Genomic DNA, 18,315 nt, shown 5'->3' with positions numbered 1-18,315 from the left:
CCTTGACGAATGGAAAGCAGCTGAGCCGAAGTGATTCGGGCTTCCGCTTTCTGAAAGAACCTCCTGTGGAAGGCATCCATTAGATCTCGGTAAGATCTGATGCTGCCCTGGGGGAGGCTATCGAACCACCTTCTCGCGTTCCCGATGAGCAGCTCGGGAAACAGCTTGCACATGTGGACCTCGTTGAGACCCTGGTTCGCCATGTTATACTGATAGCGCCCCAAGAAATCGTGAGGGTCCACGAGCCCGTCGTAAGTCATTGACGGAGTTCGGTAGTTCTGCGGTAGGGGAGTTCGGGTGATGTCGTCCGAGAACGGAGTCTTCAGTGCTCCGTACACGGCGAATCCGATATCTCGTCGGTATGGAGGAGATTGAGTTCTCCTGTGATTCCGGTACCGAGGAAGAGCAGGAATATGTCGGGGTTGAGGATTCTTCTTCCTGGAAGACACGGTACTACTGCGGTAGTGACTTTCATGTCTGGATGAGGAAGGAGAATCCTCCGCTTTCGTCTTCGGCTCTTGGCTCTTTTGCAGGAAGGCTAAGAACTCATCCTGCTTCTCAGCCAAGAACAGCTTGACAGCCTCATTCAAATCAGGCTGCTGGGAAGACTCAGTGGGACGATTTTTGGAGCGGCCTGTTCCTTCGCCATGAGAACTGGTGGTGGATTTATCCCTAGGCTGTTTTCCAGACCTATGGGATGGATTGGCTTCTTCCTGGTTCTCACGGGCAGGAATACGGGTACTCTGCGATCTGGTATGCATTTTTTGGGTGGAAAAAAATGGATCAAAAATTCGCTTTATCACAAATTTTGTTCTCTGCTTCCCACAGACGGCGCCAGTGATGGATCCGCGAATTTTTGATGTTAGCAAATGCTGGTAGAGAATGAAAATACAGACACAAAGAATTTACGTGGTTCGATTTACTGAAGTAAATCTACGTCCACGGGAAAAAGGGAGGGCAAGATTGTATTGCTTGATCTGTTTTCTACAGCTTACAAATACAAACTTGCTATTTGCTATATGGTGTTTTATCTCTAGAGAGCTTAACCTTCTCATATCAGATCTAAGTTCCATTTATATCTTGGACTAAGATCGTGGCTTGCATCACCACCCTAAGTCGTGGATGTCGTGTAGGTCATGGCCTAAGATCGTGGATGTAGCGTAGGTCATGGCCTACGATCGTGGCCTGAGTTGACACCACGTGGTAGTGGGTGTGTTGGACATCCTGTATGGGTCCACTAACTCCTTGTTCGGTCGAATACTGAGACCGAACTGCTTTGGTTGCCGATCTGAGAGTAGAGCTTGATGCCGACCTGAGAGCAGAGCTTGATTGGTTGGCTTTTACCGAGCTGTAGGCTGAGGCCGAACTCTTTGGTAATGCCGAACTCATACTCTTCCTTGGGCTTTGGGCTGATGGGCCGTCATTGCTGTTGGGCTTGTTTAGTACGCACCCCATTGCTGTTGGGCTTGTTTAGTACGCACCCCATTGCTGTTGGGCTTTGGGCTTTGGGCTGATGGGCCGTCATTGCTGTTGGGCTTGTTTAGTACGCACCCCATTGCTGTTGGGCTTGTTTAGTACGCACCCCATCAGTATAATAATTCTTTGAACTAATAAAATTAGTTGTATTGTATCGTTATCTATTGTTTCTATAAATTAATTCTTAGATCTGGTGAGGGTTCTGTTAAAACAATTTGTTTTTTCCGTTTGTTGATAGATCACGAAGGTCAGAAGGTTTGTAAAGGGTGATTAAGAACAAAAAACAGAATGAGATGAACACGGGAATTTACGTGGTTCGACGTAAGTCGGAAACAAGCGCGCAGGTTGGCCACTTCGGGTAGATGTCGTCGGCAAGATAGTACCACATTTTATACTGCCAGTTGTTAGCGATGAAGTTGATGGCCGGTGCTTTACCATTCAAAACTTCGGTGAAGAGGTCGGATTGGTTGAGCACGTTGACGTCGTTGTTCGATCCGGGGACCCCGAAATACGCATGCCAAATCCACGCCACATGGTAGTCTGCAACGGCCTCGAGTATAACGGTGGGGTGGGTGCCTTTGTGGCCGCTCGAGTATGACCCCCTCCACGCCACAAGGCAATTCTTTCATTGCCAATGCATGCAATCGACGCTGCCAAGCATCCTGGGGAATCCGTGCACTTATTCGTGAAGGTGGAGCAGAAACTGACAATCTGCCGTACTTGGCCTCCAGAGAAATTCGTCGTTGAAGGCTGCCCGGACACCTTTGCAGAAAGTTATCAGACACATTCTCCCAGTGCTTTCCACAATATGCAGGTATTCGTCGAACACATCCGCCGTTTGTCCAGTAGCAAGCTGACGAATTGCTGCAGTATATTTCTGCAGCGTCGTGTGACTGGGACGGCCAACGGCGTCGAACCCTTCTTGGAAGAACTCTTCCCGGGCTGCCAACATATTTGCGATGTGCATAAATAGCCGTTTACGCATGCGGAAACGGCGACGGAAGTAGGTCTCTCCCCATACCGGGCTGTCACAAAAGTAGTCGCGTACCAACCTTGCGGCGACTTCCTCCCGGTTACGATGGATGTAAGTCCGGGATCGCCTTGGAGGCGCCGCGGCTTCCTCCTCCTCCCGACGTCGATCTTCTACTAGCGATTCCTCCATTATGCGACGCATTTGCTCAAATGGATCCATAAATGATTTAAATTTGGGAGAAGAATAATGTTTTGAGATGAAAATTAGAGAGGAAAGAGAGATGATTTGAGAAGAATAGATGTGTGTTTATGTGTATAAATGAGAATGAGAGATGAGTATTTATAGAATAAAAAAAGAAAAATAAAAAATAAAAAAATTACCGTTCAACGGTAAAAAACGGTAACATTACCGTTATCATTTTTTCTATTATTAAAATTAAATTTTTAAAAAATGATTTATTGCGTCAGTGTGACGACGCCCACTCACGGGCCGGCAAGTGGGCGTCACGCCTAGCGCCAGCGCGCGCCATGTGGCGCTACCGCGTGGCGAGCTGTCGCACGAGCCGTCCCTCCGGGACGAGACGCTCGGCGAGACGGGACCGGGACGGAAGGCTGCAACACTGTCTCGCGGCCGTCTCGTCTCTCCGAGACGAGACCGAGATGCCCGCGAGATCAAAACAAATTTCATTTTTAAAATTCTCGAGGCTGCACCGCGAGATGCGTTGCGGATGCTCTTAAAGAAATTCTCATCCCTTAACTATTCATTCAATTTAATTTTTTTTTATTTCCAATAAATTCAATTAATAAAAACACACTTTATTAGATAAAAGAAAATTACAATTTTAAATCCTAAAAACATAAAAAAAAACACATAATTAAAATCTAAAAAATAAATAAATAAGACATAATTTAAAATACTAGAAATTAAAAATTACGCACTTAAATTTTAAAAACTACTTCGCCGGCGAATCATCCCCCAAAGTCGGTGATGGTGCACCCAAGCTAGATGGAGGCGGAATACCAAGTTGACTTGTCAGATACTCAATGCCAGCGTGATGGGCTTGAAATTGGGTAGGCGTCATGCGGGAAGTGTCAGTCATCGTGGCGGTGAAGTACATGGACATTAGGGTGGACGGTGGCCCTTGGGAGCCCGCCTGGCTTGATTCGCCTCGGCCCCTCCCCCTCCCCCTAGCCGCCTTCGCCGCCTTGTTCCCTTGCGGCCGACGTCGTGTACCGGAGGAGCCCTCTGCATCGGATGTCGGGAACCCAACCTCTTGTGAGGCGTTGCCTTCCCCACCCTCAGTAGATGAGTATTGGCCATCTGTCGCATGCTTCGTGCGTTTTGAGCTCGAGCCCGTGCTGGAATCGACACCGTCAGCCCACCTATCAAGATGTTTGACCGCCTCCCAAACATCGGAAAATTTGAAATCTTTGCCGGTGTCGGATTTGAAAACTCGCAAAGCTGTTCTCAGCATGTCGGATCCATTGGCTCCGCTTTGGTATTGCTCTGCTTCCCTCTTGTAGATCCCACAAAATATTTTGAGTGGTTAAATGATTTTCTTGAAACAGATATGATCACTGACTTGAAAATTATCTGCGCATTTGATGTCTTTTGGATTATGTACTTTTGCATTTGAAGGGAGTTTGGATTATGTACTTTGCAGTAGTTTTGGACCATCTCTCGACAAATGGAGTCATGTCCTAGACTTGCATGATCAAAATTCTAGCTAGCAATGCTCTTTTTTCACATATACACACACATAAGCAACAATTGTGGCAATCACATAAGATATTATGCTAATCTTAGGGATTGTAAATTGACAATGCAGCCACAAACATACAAGTAATTAAAGTTATGTGATCTTTGTTTGCGGTTGAGATGTCTAAACTCCAACTGCATATCATTTGAAGCCAGATTTCTAGAAGCACAATACTACTTGTCACATTTAAAACGTGCCAAGATTTATCATCAACGGCGTAGTGTTGTTACTTAAAGTAAACAATAATTTACTATGGTTTATATCCAAGAGAAATGCATTGGTAAATAATACATGGTGAGAAAACCGTAAACCGTCTTCATTCATCAACATCTCACCATTTTTGTAATGTTTTATTTTTTTTTTAAAAAGGGCAATAAAGTAAAACTAATAAAAAGTGAAGTTTTGAATCAATTAAAAACTCGAGGGACGATCTTAGCAATTCTTAGTAAAAGTGATAATGAAATCGCATAAGAGAGCACAAAAATATGTACTTTATCATGAATCACGATATTAAATACCGAATAAACAAAAAATAGTTTTAAATATTAAAAATCCAATCCCAACATATCCGTGGTTAAACACATTTCCTTCCACGCTCGGCCCAAGTAAAATGGTGCACCAAAAAATTATGTGAAGCCCAAAAAAATAATTTAGTTATGTGAAGGTAGGGGTGGGAGAAAATACCGACGTACCGAAATACAGGACTTACCGTACCAAAAAAATACCAAAAATACCGGTTTTTCGGTATACCGTAGTTTTCGGTACGGTATGAGACCGTATCGAAAACTTTTGGTACGGTAACGGTATCAAATATCCTATACCGCGGTACACTGAATCTTCGGTATATACAGTAGATGTGTTTTATATTACAAAAGTGAATTTTCGGACGACTTTTATGTTTGATTTTTATTTTCAATTTTGTGTCACGAATTTATTTTATTTTTCAATGCCTTCTCTAAATTTCTATCGACAGTCAATAGTTTCACTATCACCCAATATTTCCTGTGGATTTTAGAGTGTGATTATGTGGATGTGATTATATTAGTATAATATTATTATAATGGGTAGGTAGAGAAGTGAACACCGTCCTAATAATTATTAGCAGCAAAAACATTACAGAACTTGTTTCTTTATTTTCTTGCAAACAATTTCATCAGATAATAATGCTAAACCGAAATATTACCAAGTATTTTGACCTATAACCCTTTCTTGAATATTTTGTTTTAATAAATACTAATATCTCCACTCAAAAAAACAATTTTATGTCACTATAAAAAAAGGCTCAAAAATAGAATTAAAGATGTTAATTTATACTTTTTTTTGGTAATTACTACTAGGGATATCTATCGGCGGGTCCAGTGCCTATTCCCCGCACTGATTTGTAAGCACCTCAATAGATGGAACAACTGACCCAAGATATTAAATTACTTTTAAATATATAAGAAATACTTGAAAAAACGTTTTCATTATTTGTATTCCAACTAAAATTAGGAACACAAATAGAAGCATCTTAATAAAACAAAAGATTAAGATAATTTATCTCAAGTTATGAACAATTTCATTTACACCCTTAAATTATAGTTATTTCATATTTGCGTCTCTATTTTTGGACCATTGAAAGAAAAAAAAATTAGTGTACATGTGCAGTTCATCCATAAAAATAAGAAACTTTCATTTGGAGTAATTAATTTAAAGTGCACATCATTTTCACTTTTTAAGAGCTTTGACTATTTTCACTCATATTATTTAAATTAATTAATATAATTTTTCAATTTTTATTGTACTACAAATTAATTTGAACCCTACTTATCTAGTGGTACTACGTACTAGTAGTAAATATTATAAAGTGAAACACGCCAAATTCTTTTTCGTAACTGCCAATTATTGTATCTATATATTGACATAATGAGCACGCAATTGAAATTTCATAACAAACTTTTCACGTAAAATTAGTCTAATTGAAGGACGATTCTAGAACCTTAACACAATGCAGCATATGACTTTGACTATCTTCAAATTTTAACATCCTTTTCATTAGTTTTTTTTTCTTCATAATTTTGGTCTCAAGAGGAAGCCAATCTATGACCAATCAATTCGATATGACTTTGACCATCTTCAAATTCAAACACAAGAAAATTCTAACTTTTTTTTGTCCCCTATCTTCTTCTCATATATATATACATAATCATTCATAAATCCTCTAAGAAGAAAGCAGGAAATAGCAGAGATAAAAAAATGGCATGTTATGTTCCTTTTAACAGCAGAAATTTGGACATAAGCTTCTTCATATTAAGACCAACAATTGTTTGCGCAGATTCTCTTATTGATGCTCTGAAGCAGTTTTCTTCATACACTGACGGCCTTGGCTGTGTTCATAGTTCTATATTTACTAGTATTCATGGGAGCATGGTAAGCCCGACCCGAGAAGTGGTTCTTCTCGATTTCTCTGTTACATTTTCACGTGTATATTGATGATGTCATTAGATTTAGTAGTGTTATGTGTCTATTGCAGATTGTATGGTATGGGGCTTGGATGAAGAGGAGTGATGAGAACAAGCAACTCCTAATTGCTGCCCTTGTAAGTAAAGTTCAAACCTATTTAATTCATGATAGTTTTTTTTTGTGAAACTTGAGATCATAAAATTGTGTGTTGTTGTAGTGAGTGTTGTGGGACGATATTGCGGTTTGCAGATTAGGTTCATTCCTGTAGTAATCGCCTAATTGTTACATGAAAGCGTAAGAATCCAACGCGGTTCCCTTCTTTAGTTTGTCTGATTCGATGGGAAAGGGGTCCATTGGATTGTTAAGGATTTTGCACAGTTCAAAAAATCTCCTTTCTAATTTTTTTATAGATTGATAATGCTTTTGAAAAATGAACTTCTTCATTGATTCAGAATACTTCTTCCTTGATCTTATTAGTATCTATGGGCAATTCGCCAATTTCTAAGTTAGAACAAAAGGGGAATCACTCAATTTCACTTATAGAACTTTTCTATGCCGATCCATGAAATGAAACTTGTAGGATTGAATACAGTGAAGAAGGTTGTCGTTGTCGTCAGAAGGCAAAAAGGGTGTGGCGATTGTCGCTGACAATGGAAATAAACTCATATACCAAAGGATTGGGTCAGCAACAACTCTAAAGATCGAAATTAATAGTGGTTACAGACCTTCATAGGCCTCCGATAGAATCAGTCATACTCTCCCTTAACCCTGCTTGAATCCGCCATTAATATTTGCTAGTGTTAAAAGCACGTAATGTGACTGAGTCAAACAATATGCAAAAATCAAATGCAAAGTCGAAATAATCATGTGTTAGGATATAAATTGTTCAATTTTCAAAAAATTAACCACATATTCATTTTTTTTATTATCAATGATTTTCCATTTATCTCGAACTAATCACACAGAATTTTCTTTTTATCGCCATCCCAGATTTCGGTCCTAACAAATTTGGTCGAAAGCATGGCCATATTAATCGACCACAGCTTCTTCGAAGCATACGCGGGAGAATCGAGAGACGGCTCTCCGGCGGCCAAGTTCTTCACCGGCGACGTGGTGGCGATGAGCTCGGCCATCCTGTCCGGCGAGTGCGAATCCAACGCGTTGAGCTTTGCATACGCATTTCTAGCCATATTTAAAGACCAGTTTCTCAAAATGGAAGGCGCAGCGGCCGGCGTTTGCTTCAAGTCGAAAACCATGCCGAAAATAGTAGGCCTTGTGGTGTGGAAGTCACTGCACTCGTTCTACACGTACGTTTTAGCCTCGGATTTTCGAAACCGGATCCTTCCTTATTTTGATGGATTTGCGGTCGACATCAAGTATGATGTTTTTCGTGTGGCTTATGTTAGTGCTCAAAATGGCCTCGATCAACCACTCCAAGGTGGATTACAGACATGATCATTTTACTAATTTGGTCGTATTTTCCACCCAATTTTGATGTGTTTATGTGAGAATTAAAAGATGAACTAAAGCAAGTAAGCAACTATATCTCAATGTGTGAGAGAGAGGTGCAATCTATGCCAGTGGTTAAAATGGCTTCATATGCAGAATTGGATCATTGAGGCTGGAAAAATTGGCTTGAACTGACTTGAGGTAGCTACACCTTGGCCCTTTTGCACTTTTTTCTGTCTTTTTCTATTATTTATCAGCAAACACGTCAAAAATACCAAATTGGTACATGGTTAGATTTGCTGACATTATTAGATTTTGATTTGTTAACTCGAATCGGTGTACTGTAAGGCGATATTTATAAATTACTATAGTTTTGAAAAGTAAATTAATCAATACGTAAACTATATTTGAAGGCTATATATGTTGCATTTATACTACATATATAATTTATGCTAATAAAACAAATTCAGAAATAAAAAGTTTAAACTTTACTCGTAAATTACTTTATTTTTATAAATAATTCTCCACTAAACAGCCTTTTATGATTACTTTTAATAATCTTATTTATTAAAACTAATTTTTATTTAATCCCATAGAAGTTAGAGAGAGACTGTATAAAAATTAATGCAAGAAGCCAAGAACAATGGCAACCATTAACAATTGTGGGTATTTCTCGATGTTAACATCCAGAAACAGATGTGGGAAGATTCTTTATATTTCTTTTTAACGGTAATTTCTTGTTGAAATGAAATTCTTTCCATAAAATATTAGTACTAGTATAAAAAAGAGTGTTGTTTATTTAAATTTTGGCTATAATTTTATGCTGATTAACATTGAGATTTTGACACTAGAAACATTTTCCACGAGGAAACATCATTTCTGAATCACTTCATTTTCATGATATACTTATTAGTTAATTATATGTAAAAGCCAAAATTGGTCCTAAACATATGTCCGTTTTACGATTTTGGAATTTTTGCATCTCGAACATTTCAACGCGGATCACAATCGGTCCTCTGCTAACTTTTCCATCTATATTTAACGATCCACGTATTTAACCGCGTTTTTGACCAACTTAAGCTGTTAAGTGTAATTACTAACTCCCTAATTATTATTATAAGTAAAAGATTTAAAAAAACAAATCGGACGGCGTTTTTTTACCAACACTTGGGCATTTTCCACCCTCCCACTCTCACTCTCAGTTCGACGGCCGGCGAATCGGACGGCGAATCCTATCTCTGGACGACGGCGAATCGTAGTTGTTGATGAAACCTTGTTCTCAACTAACCCTAGCTTTTCGGTGAACGAAGAAACCCTAACCGAACGAACATCGCCAAATCAATCTCGTCGCTTCACTCTCTAGAAACATTGCAATTGCCAATTCCATACCTCAGCAGCTCTCTGCTCACGTTTTTGCAGCCGAAAAACAAACCGAAATCCTCGCTGCTGATGTAATTGAATCTTCCGTCGGGGGAGAGTCGCATTTCCGATTAATCTCCGAGAGCAGCTGCCGATCGATGATAGTAGAGATAAAGTGATTTCTATTTTTAGTAATGAGTCATCTTGGGTGAGATAAACTAAAAAGGAAATGAGTTATTTTCGATGGGACATAGGGAATATCATTTTTATAAAACGAGTACAGAAAAGTCAAAGTAACTCCTAATGTGACGAGAAGTATATAGAATGTTCCCTCCATCACACTATCTATTTTGGGCCTGTTTGTCTCATAATTGAAGTTTTACTGTTTTAGTATATTTTTTAATTGTTAAGTTATTGAATTTTCTTTTTGCCTTGATTAGAAAATAAAAATGCTCTTTATAATCCTGAAAATGAATAGATATTGCAAAGAGTTTTTGCACCAATGCTCTTTAAGTCACAAGCATAGTTGGATCAGGATAACAATATAAAATGAATTGAATAACAAATAGTTTTGCACCACTGCAAAATAAAAAAAATTAGTACTCCACTGATGTGTAATTTTCGAGCTTTTATATTAATGGATTTAGAACACACAAGTTTAATAAAATAGCTATAATATTACAATCTATCTGCAAGAGTACAGAGTCGATTGTAGTATTTCGAGTGTCGAACCACAGGGAGGCGTAGGTTATTTAACGAGAATTGGCAAGATTAATAAACTAAATTTACAAACTAAAGTGCGAAAATGGAGAAACTCAAGAGATTGAAAACGTCGCTCCTAATATGCTCCAGATGTGAATTAACTTAACGGACCAATTAACCTAAGGATTAAAGATTAATCTAATGAAAGTTGTAATAAACTCGTTCATTCTACTCACACTGAACATGTTCGTAGATGCTTGAATTTAACCTTGCTGAACACTAAGATCAAATTCATACTCATCAGATTATCACTCCTACAGACGCATAGTAAGCTCTAACCCAACTTCTAAGTTCCAACGTACATAATTCATTTACAAAATCAATTGAACATTCCTACAAATGCATAGTAAATGTCCAACAATTATTGTAATGACATGTAAATCAACTTTTCCAAGATTCATATGCCGAACACGATACAAATCTCAAACTCTTTATCTACGTTTCCACCTTTTAACCAAGTTAAAGAGACATTGGCTAAAAGACAAGATTGAATCATAAATCAGGCCGGAATTTTAATTCAACGTAAAAAGCACCGTAGAAAAGATCATAGAATAATCTTAATCCATAGAATCCTAAAGTAATTCACATCTTTCACAAATTAGGAGCAACGGAAGAGTTTAGTTACACATCCACAACCAAAAGAGAAGAACCATATAACTCAATGTGTAGATGGTAGTAAATCTCCTCCGAGATGTTGAAGATTGGATCTCCCTTCCTTCCTTTTCTCTTCTTCTTCCTCTCTTGTTTCTCTCCAATCTCTGTCCAAGTCGTCCCCCCTTTGTTTTCTGATTTTTTTCCCCTTTAAACTGCCAAGTTCCCCCTGAAAACTGCCGAGAAAACTGTCTATTTTGCATTTGAGATTGAAAACGCCCGACCGGGCGAAATGGAGATGAAAATCACCCGACCGGGCGAAGTTTCTGGAGGCCTCGCGGTGAAACGCCCGACCGGGCGTTCCGAGCCATGACAACCGCCCGACCGGGCAATAAATCTGTCCTCTCGCTGCCTTCCGGAAATCACCCGGCCGGGTGGCCAATTTTTATAGCTTCCTGCGTAGATTTTCACCATCCGAGCTTCCTTCTTTGTTTCACCATTTATTCCTCTTCCTACACCACAAAACATCCTTTTGCAAGCATCAAACGATATAAATCATGTAAAGTTAGGGTAATAAGAATGTACAATTTGATTCACATCATCCACTATATTTTAATGAGTGAAAAAAAGTAGTACTACTGCTTAATTAAATGAGTGAAAGATTGACTATAATTTAATAAAAATGTTAAGGATGAAAAATAAAAAAATGAAATACAACTGAAATCAAAACGATATTAGGAACAGATTAGTTTATAGTATTTGATAGACTTTTGGCTATCCATTCCCCTAAACGAAGTTGTGGTGCATCCAAAATCGAATGACTTTTGGCTTGCCATTCCCCTAAACTAAAGGTGCATAGAGGTAGACTTAGAGTGGATTATATATAATGGTTCAATTATTTGTAAACTACAATACCGGCGGATTATTTGTTGGTAAACCTTGGCAGTTTGTTGGCAATCAAGATTACCGACGGATCAACAATGTCGGTGAAAATATTTGGTAAAATATTTACAAGCATATTATTCTGGTAACTAAAGTATCTATATTTTTTATTTTTTAATTTTTTTGGATATTTGGATTAGTTCAAATTTATATTCTCAGATTTGGTTGTAATGAATATTTGGATATTTGGATTAGTCCAATTTTATATTCTCTCCAAATTAAGATTCATAGATTAGTTCAAATTAAATGAAAAAACATATCTGAAATGCGAATGTCCATCCCTACTTCTACCTCAAATTTATCTAATGGGAATAGATAGTGATAAAATGTAAACTGTATATACAGTACCAACTCCAAACTCTTCAACATAATGTCAACACAGTATAAAATTTTGAGATTTTGATATCAATAAGGCGTCAACTGTTGACACTGTGTTGATATTTTCTATTGATGTTATTTTGTCATTAATTGATATTTTCTAATAATCTAAATTATAATTTGGAGTTTGTACAATATTTAGAGTTTGCATTTGATGTGAGTATATCGTTTATCTTTTGTTGGCTGCTACATTTGTATCCTCTTAATCTTTTTGTTTATTCTAATATAACTCTAACTTCCTCAAGATACTCCCTTGTTTTTTTATAAATTGAAGCAAATGATTGTATTGAAACTATTTTTTATTAAACTCATTCTGCAAATTTCTTCTACTATCGATAATATTTTATCTCAAAATTCTATCTTCTATTTGGCAATACTCCATACCCATCCCAATTATATGGTCCACTTTTAAGTTTTATAACCAAAAGTGAATTTATAGCATATGATCATGACTCATGAGTATATTTTATATTAGTCCACGAGTGAAATAAACTACACATGCATGGCTTGGCAATGTGAAGGCAATATTGGTCAAAGATTTACAACCAAATTGAGTAAGCAAAATCCATTTTCTTATGGATGGCAATAGCATCATCATCATAAATGTGGTAAGAGGAAATTGCAGTGTGGTCAAAGAATTGGGCAAAGGACATAAAATGGAAAACAATATGAGGGAAATGGGCCAGCATGAAGAGATGGGATAGGAACACCTCCATGTGAATGAAGTTTCACTATGCCCCATTCACTAATGATGCAATAGCCCTACCCTTAGAAAGAATGTTTTGGACTAATGCTTCCAACCCACATAATTTTGTCATATGCCCACAAAATTGACCATTATGATACCCCGTCGACGTATAATAATCTCCCAGTGGAGTCGGCTAGTCTCTTGCTGCACACGAGTTAGAATTTCAAAGAACGAGCTTGGCATACTGACATTTCCTTCCAAAGTTCTTATTTCATAAATACTCGCTTCGTCCAACAATAGAAGTCTTATTTTTCAAGCACATGTATTAAGAATGAGAAGAAATGTAGGTTAAAATAGTTAGTGGCATATTGATTCAATTTTTAAATATTAATTATATAATGGTATGTGAGTGGAATGAGATAATGGAATACGAGTTTTATGTCTCATTAAAGTAAAAATGAAATGAGACTTCTATTAATTTCTAATAGAGGCAATACAATTTTAAAGAGTATTCGCACAATTACGTCATGGTGAACAAGCAATTCACGTTGAGAGGACCAAAATTACACACTTCACTACTTTCTCAAGAATGATTCATTGGAATCAAAACAAATTTAAATTAGTGTTGTTGGCATATTAGTGTTTCATTAGAAAAATCTTTCGGTAATCTCCATTAATCCGTCATTAATTAGTGTAGCTAACAGATTATCGATGGATCAGGGTCGCTGTCAAATCCTATGTCACATAAATAATAATACCAACAAATTTTTTGTCATAGAAAATATTCCGACCGAATCTCCAACAAATACCGTCTAGGTAAAAACTATTGGGATAGATTTGTAAATCCAATTGCTAAAATCATAAAATTGTTTTTCATCTTGTCTTGCTTTGGCTACATAAATATTTGACTGATTGTTGAACGTTTTATATTCTTATCATAATTAATTGAGTCTCGAGTTAATTTGGGCAATTTGTTATGGATATTTTTATCAGGTTGGGAAATTATTAAATAAATCATGACGAAAGGTATGAGTGTGTGTCTGTGAATGAGCACAGTGCAGTTTTGTACCCCCCACAACACCATGTATATATATATTGAAATAAAGTTAATTTTGTTGGAAGAAGGTTGTCGTCAGCAATTGCTACCTTGGTGAAAAGAGCAATTTTGTAATTTTTAAAGAGGTTTGAATTGAATTTGTAATTGAATTTGTATATTTCATAGAAATGTCCATAATATAGTTCTTTTTTTAAAAAATAATAACCATAATTTTCTGATGGTTGAAGCTTGGAAATTGCATCAGCATGGCGAAATTTATATGAAAAATAAAATATTTGATTGAGGATGTACTAGGAATGTAAGAGTAAGCTTGTATACAAGTTTGTATTAAAGAAGTTTGTCAATTTAATTTATACTGAAGAACTCTTTATAGCATGCGCAAAGGTAGAGACGGCAGCGCCAAACCGCGTTGGAAATGTGGCCGACTGATTGAGGGGCAACGTTGCAATGCTTTTTATTTTTAATTATGTATTTTATTTTATAAATATTGAAACTTAAATACTACTCCCTCCGTTCCAAGTTACTTGAGTCGTATTTCATTTTGGGTTATCCCAATTTACTTGAGTTATTTCTTTTTTTAACTTAACATGAAACATCTAATCCCACCTACTTTATTCTTTCTTCTTTCTCTTACTTTAGAGCATCTACAAAAGGAAGGACTTCCCCACGGACTAGTACTAGGGCTTCCCAAAAACACCTTCTGCCATGTCACTAGACTTCCCACCTCACTGTCACATCACTAGGACATCACACTGCACAATAGTGGACAAGCACTAGGACATCCCAACAAACAAATTCACATTTTAATAATACGGAATTAAAATTTCGACACGAATACGGTGAAATTACAATCATTATTTCATTAAATTAAAAACATTAAAAAAGTACAAATAAAAAAAATAATTTCAACAAATTATATTATAAATATCAACGTACACTCCTCCGCGCCCACAGCTCTTCAATTATCTCCTGGTGGAGTCGAATATGGACTTCTTGTTGGCGCATGTCGGCATGTGCTTGGAGCCATCGGGCGTCATCATGAGGTATCTTCATGCATACACTGGCGGTGGCCACTCCGTGGCTTAGTCCGGCGTCATCTTCATTGGTCCAATCAGTCAGTTTTGGACCTTCTTGTTTGACGATCATGTTGTGCATGATAATACACGCGTACATGACATCAGCAATGCAGTCGTCATACCACAAACGGGTTGGACCCTTCACCCCCGCCCATCGAGCCTAGAGCACACCAAATGTCCACTCCACATCCTTGCGCGCTACCTCCTGTCAGCTCGCAAAGTAGACCTTCTTTTCATCGATTGGACATCTGATCGTCTTCACAAAGACGGGCCACCTCGGGTATATCCCATCCGCCAAATAGTAGCTCATATCATGCTCGTTGTCGTTGGCAACAAAACTGATGACCGGACCGGCGCCCATGCACTGCTCGTTGAAAAGGGGCGACGACTGGAGGACGTTGATGTCGTTGTTCGACCCAGCTACCCCAAAAGATGCATGCCAAATCCACAGCCGTTAGTCAGCTACGACTTCGAGGATCATTGTGGGATTCTTGCATTTGAAGGCGGTCGTGTAGTGCCCCTTCCAAGCGGTGGGGCAGTTCTTCCATTCCCAATGCATGCAGTCTAAACTGCCCAACATCCCGGGAAATCCATGCATCGTTCTGTACATATCCATCAGATCCTGGCAGTCTTGGGGGATAGGTTTTCGCAGGTACCTCTCCCCGAATATTTGAATGACGCCCTGATAAAAATACTTGAGACATTCGCGGGCAGTCACTCGCCAATGTGGAGGTACTCGTCGAACATGTCAGCCGCGCCTCCGTAGGTCAGCTTCCTAATTGCAGCAGTGCACTTCTGTATAGGCGAGTGATCGGGTCTGCCACTCGCATCCTCCCTTAATCGGAAGTACTTGTACCGACGCTCTAAAGCGTTCACGATACGCATAAATAAATCTCGGTGCATCCTAAACGCTGCCTGAAGAAGTTGTCACCAAACCACGACTGCTCAGCGAAATAGTCGTCAAACAACCGTTGGTGTGCAGCGACGTGGTCGCAGAGTACTGCAACTCGATGATGGATGGGGCGAGGTACCGCCGGCTGTTGCAAGGCCTCCCTCATCAGGCGATTTATTTCAGCGGACGTATAGGCCCGTATCTGTTCGCAGATTCTCCGCAATACTTTATCATCCTAGCCACTGCCACATGCACCACTACCACTAGCCATTTCGGGATGTCGAGAAATATAGAGACAAAGAAGAGAAACTCATTAATACAAGTGATGCGAATGAAAATGAACCGAAACGAGCCGTATATATAGAGTTTTTTAAAAAAATTGAAAATTGCTCTCGTCTGTGCGCTCGTCCTTCGAGGTCCCACAATAGCGGACGAGATGACCGACGAGAGGTCGTCCGCCCCAATAGTGGACGTCCCGGACGGACGATCCGTTTGCTGGTCGGACGTCTGCCGAGACGTCCGCTAGGCGCTATTGTGGATGCTATTATTCTCTCCTCTATTTTATTTAATTCACTAAACACAACTTTCTTAATTCCCGTGCCGAAAGAAACACCTCAAGTAACTTGGGACGAAGGGAGTATATATATATATATATATATATATATATATATATATATATATATAATGAAATGAGAAAAATGAATTTTAATTTATTTAAGGATTAAAATGGTAGATAAGGGAAGTTCTAGGGGACTTGTACATTGAAACTTGTAGATATTAATCTATCATATATAATTATTCATTATTAAATTGCCTTTAATTCTGTAAAGTGAAAAGAAAAGGAAGTTTTTGACTAGAATGTTGTTATTTGAGTTGAGAAAAGAATGTTATTATACTCCTAAATATTGCTAAGTGCATAGATAAAGCAATAAAAATATAAAAGAAAAGAAAAAATAATCAGAAATCACGTGAGGAGGCACGTGAGATCGTCATCAAATGTGTCTCATTTGGATAGGCAATTAGCAGTCTTGGGATACGTGTTCACATGGGCTTAACTTTAATCTAATATCTAATGATAGCATTAAAAGTATAAATTGCAGCTAATTAATTAGTTATATGCTTAATTTAAACCCCTATTACATAATCATGAGTCTGGCCTAGCCCCTCTATATGTGACAAATTGCCTTTGCATGCCCCATTTTAGGTAAAGCTATTTGATATGACTAGTCACAATGGATAAATATTTGTAATATTACGCAAAATACTAACAACTTTTATTATAATTTGCTACTATGTTTAAAATTTTTAAATTTTTTTATAAAATTACTTTATCGATCCCATAAAAATATAAATTTTAGAAACGACAAGTTTTAATGTAAAATTGAAAGTGATTGATTACTATTAATTGAAAATTGGCCCATCCCATAGAAGAGAAAAAATTGTCAAAAATAGAAGATGACTAAATATATGAAACGTCCTAATTAAAAAGAAGTACGATTATTTGTTATAGAACCTTTGAAATAAATTTTATTGAATATGTAAAGCATTAAGTGGCATGACATATGCTTAGGCAAGGAGTACATAAATTTGGAAGAAAAAAATCAGAGTCTCGTAAACATTTCATCAAAACACTTTATAGTAAAAGCAGTTAATTTAATTATATAGAGTTCATAAGTTTAAAACAAGTTGGAAAAAATTCTTTAACTAACAACCTTTTAACCTTTTTTGAAATAAAAGCAAATGGAGAGAGATGGTGGAATTTGAGGGTCTCTATCATAGTGGAATCAGGTATTGACCAATTACTACAGTATTACTATTGGATACTGTGTCACCTCAAAATCATACTCCTACTTCTACAAAATTAAATATCTACTCTTTTATTTAAAATTATTATCATTATTCCACTAAACTCAATATATGCATTATGCATACACTGTTATTGTATGTATAATAGTACTAGTAATATACTAGGGTGGCCTGGTGGGGGTAGGTGGGGGTGGGGGGTTCGGTCTATGAGAGAGATCACATTATAGAATTCAGAGTCTATTTACTGATTTTTGAACTTTTCACATAAATATTTGAACTTTAATTTTTATCGTTTGTAATACTCCAATTAGTTTTATTTGCAGAAAGCTGCTCGAATAGTGCCAAATTATTGCAAAACTTATAGATTTTCTTTCTTTATGTAATCTTATAAATTTGTGTTTTAAAATGGACCACTAATTGTGGCTAGATTGTTGGAAATGTAGTACTCTTATCTATCAAGAAAGACTGAGAGTCTACGATAATCAAGACTTGTTTGAGTTTACAATTTCTTTTTATCATATACTAATAATTTCCCTAAATTAATGTACTAGTAGTATACTCTCTTTTATCACACTCGAATTAATAATAAAATACTGGTATATGTTATATTTTCTCCACCCTCTGATTATTTTATAACAAGATATAATAACAGATTCAAAATAGAA

General features: G+C 37.5%; 1 protein-coding gene across 1 annotated transcript; it reads left to right on the top strand.

Annotated features, from left to right (window-relative positions):
* The first annotated feature begins 6,427 nt into the window (after positions 1-6,427).
* LOC121754282 lies at positions 6,428-8,633 on the top strand. Its single transcript, XM_042149654.1, has 3 exons — positions 6,428-6,617; positions 6,721-6,786; positions 7,641-8,633. Exons 1-3 carry the CDS (start codon positions 6,444-6,446, stop codon positions 8,103-8,105), a joined length of 705 nt encoding a protein of 234 aa, XP_042005588.1. The 5' UTR covers positions 6,428-6,443; the 3' UTR covers positions 8,106-8,633.
* Positions 8,634-18,315: the final 9,682 nt, after the last annotated feature.

Source organism: Salvia splendens, chromosome 11 (assembly GCF_004379255.2).
Source record: "Salvia splendens isolate huo1 chromosome 11, SspV2, whole genome shotgun sequence".
Taxonomy (NCBI): Eukaryota; Viridiplantae; Streptophyta; class Magnoliopsida; order Lamiales; family Lamiaceae; genus Salvia; species Salvia splendens.
This window is presented reverse-complemented; position numbering and strand designations above follow the sequence as displayed.

Coding starts and splice junctions, on each gene's coding strand:
- LOC121754282 (XM_042149654.1), top strand. CDS start 6,444: ATGGCATGTTATGTTCCTTTTAACAGCAGAAATTTGGACATAAGCTTC. Junction 6,618..6,720: donor CTAGTATTCATGGGAGCATG/GTAAGCCCGACC, acceptor TGTCTATTGCAG/ATTGTATGGTATGGGGCTTG. Junction 6,787..7,640: donor AACTCCTAATTGCTGCCCTT/GTAAGTAAAGTT, acceptor TCGCCATCCCAG/ATTTCGGTCCTAACAAATTT.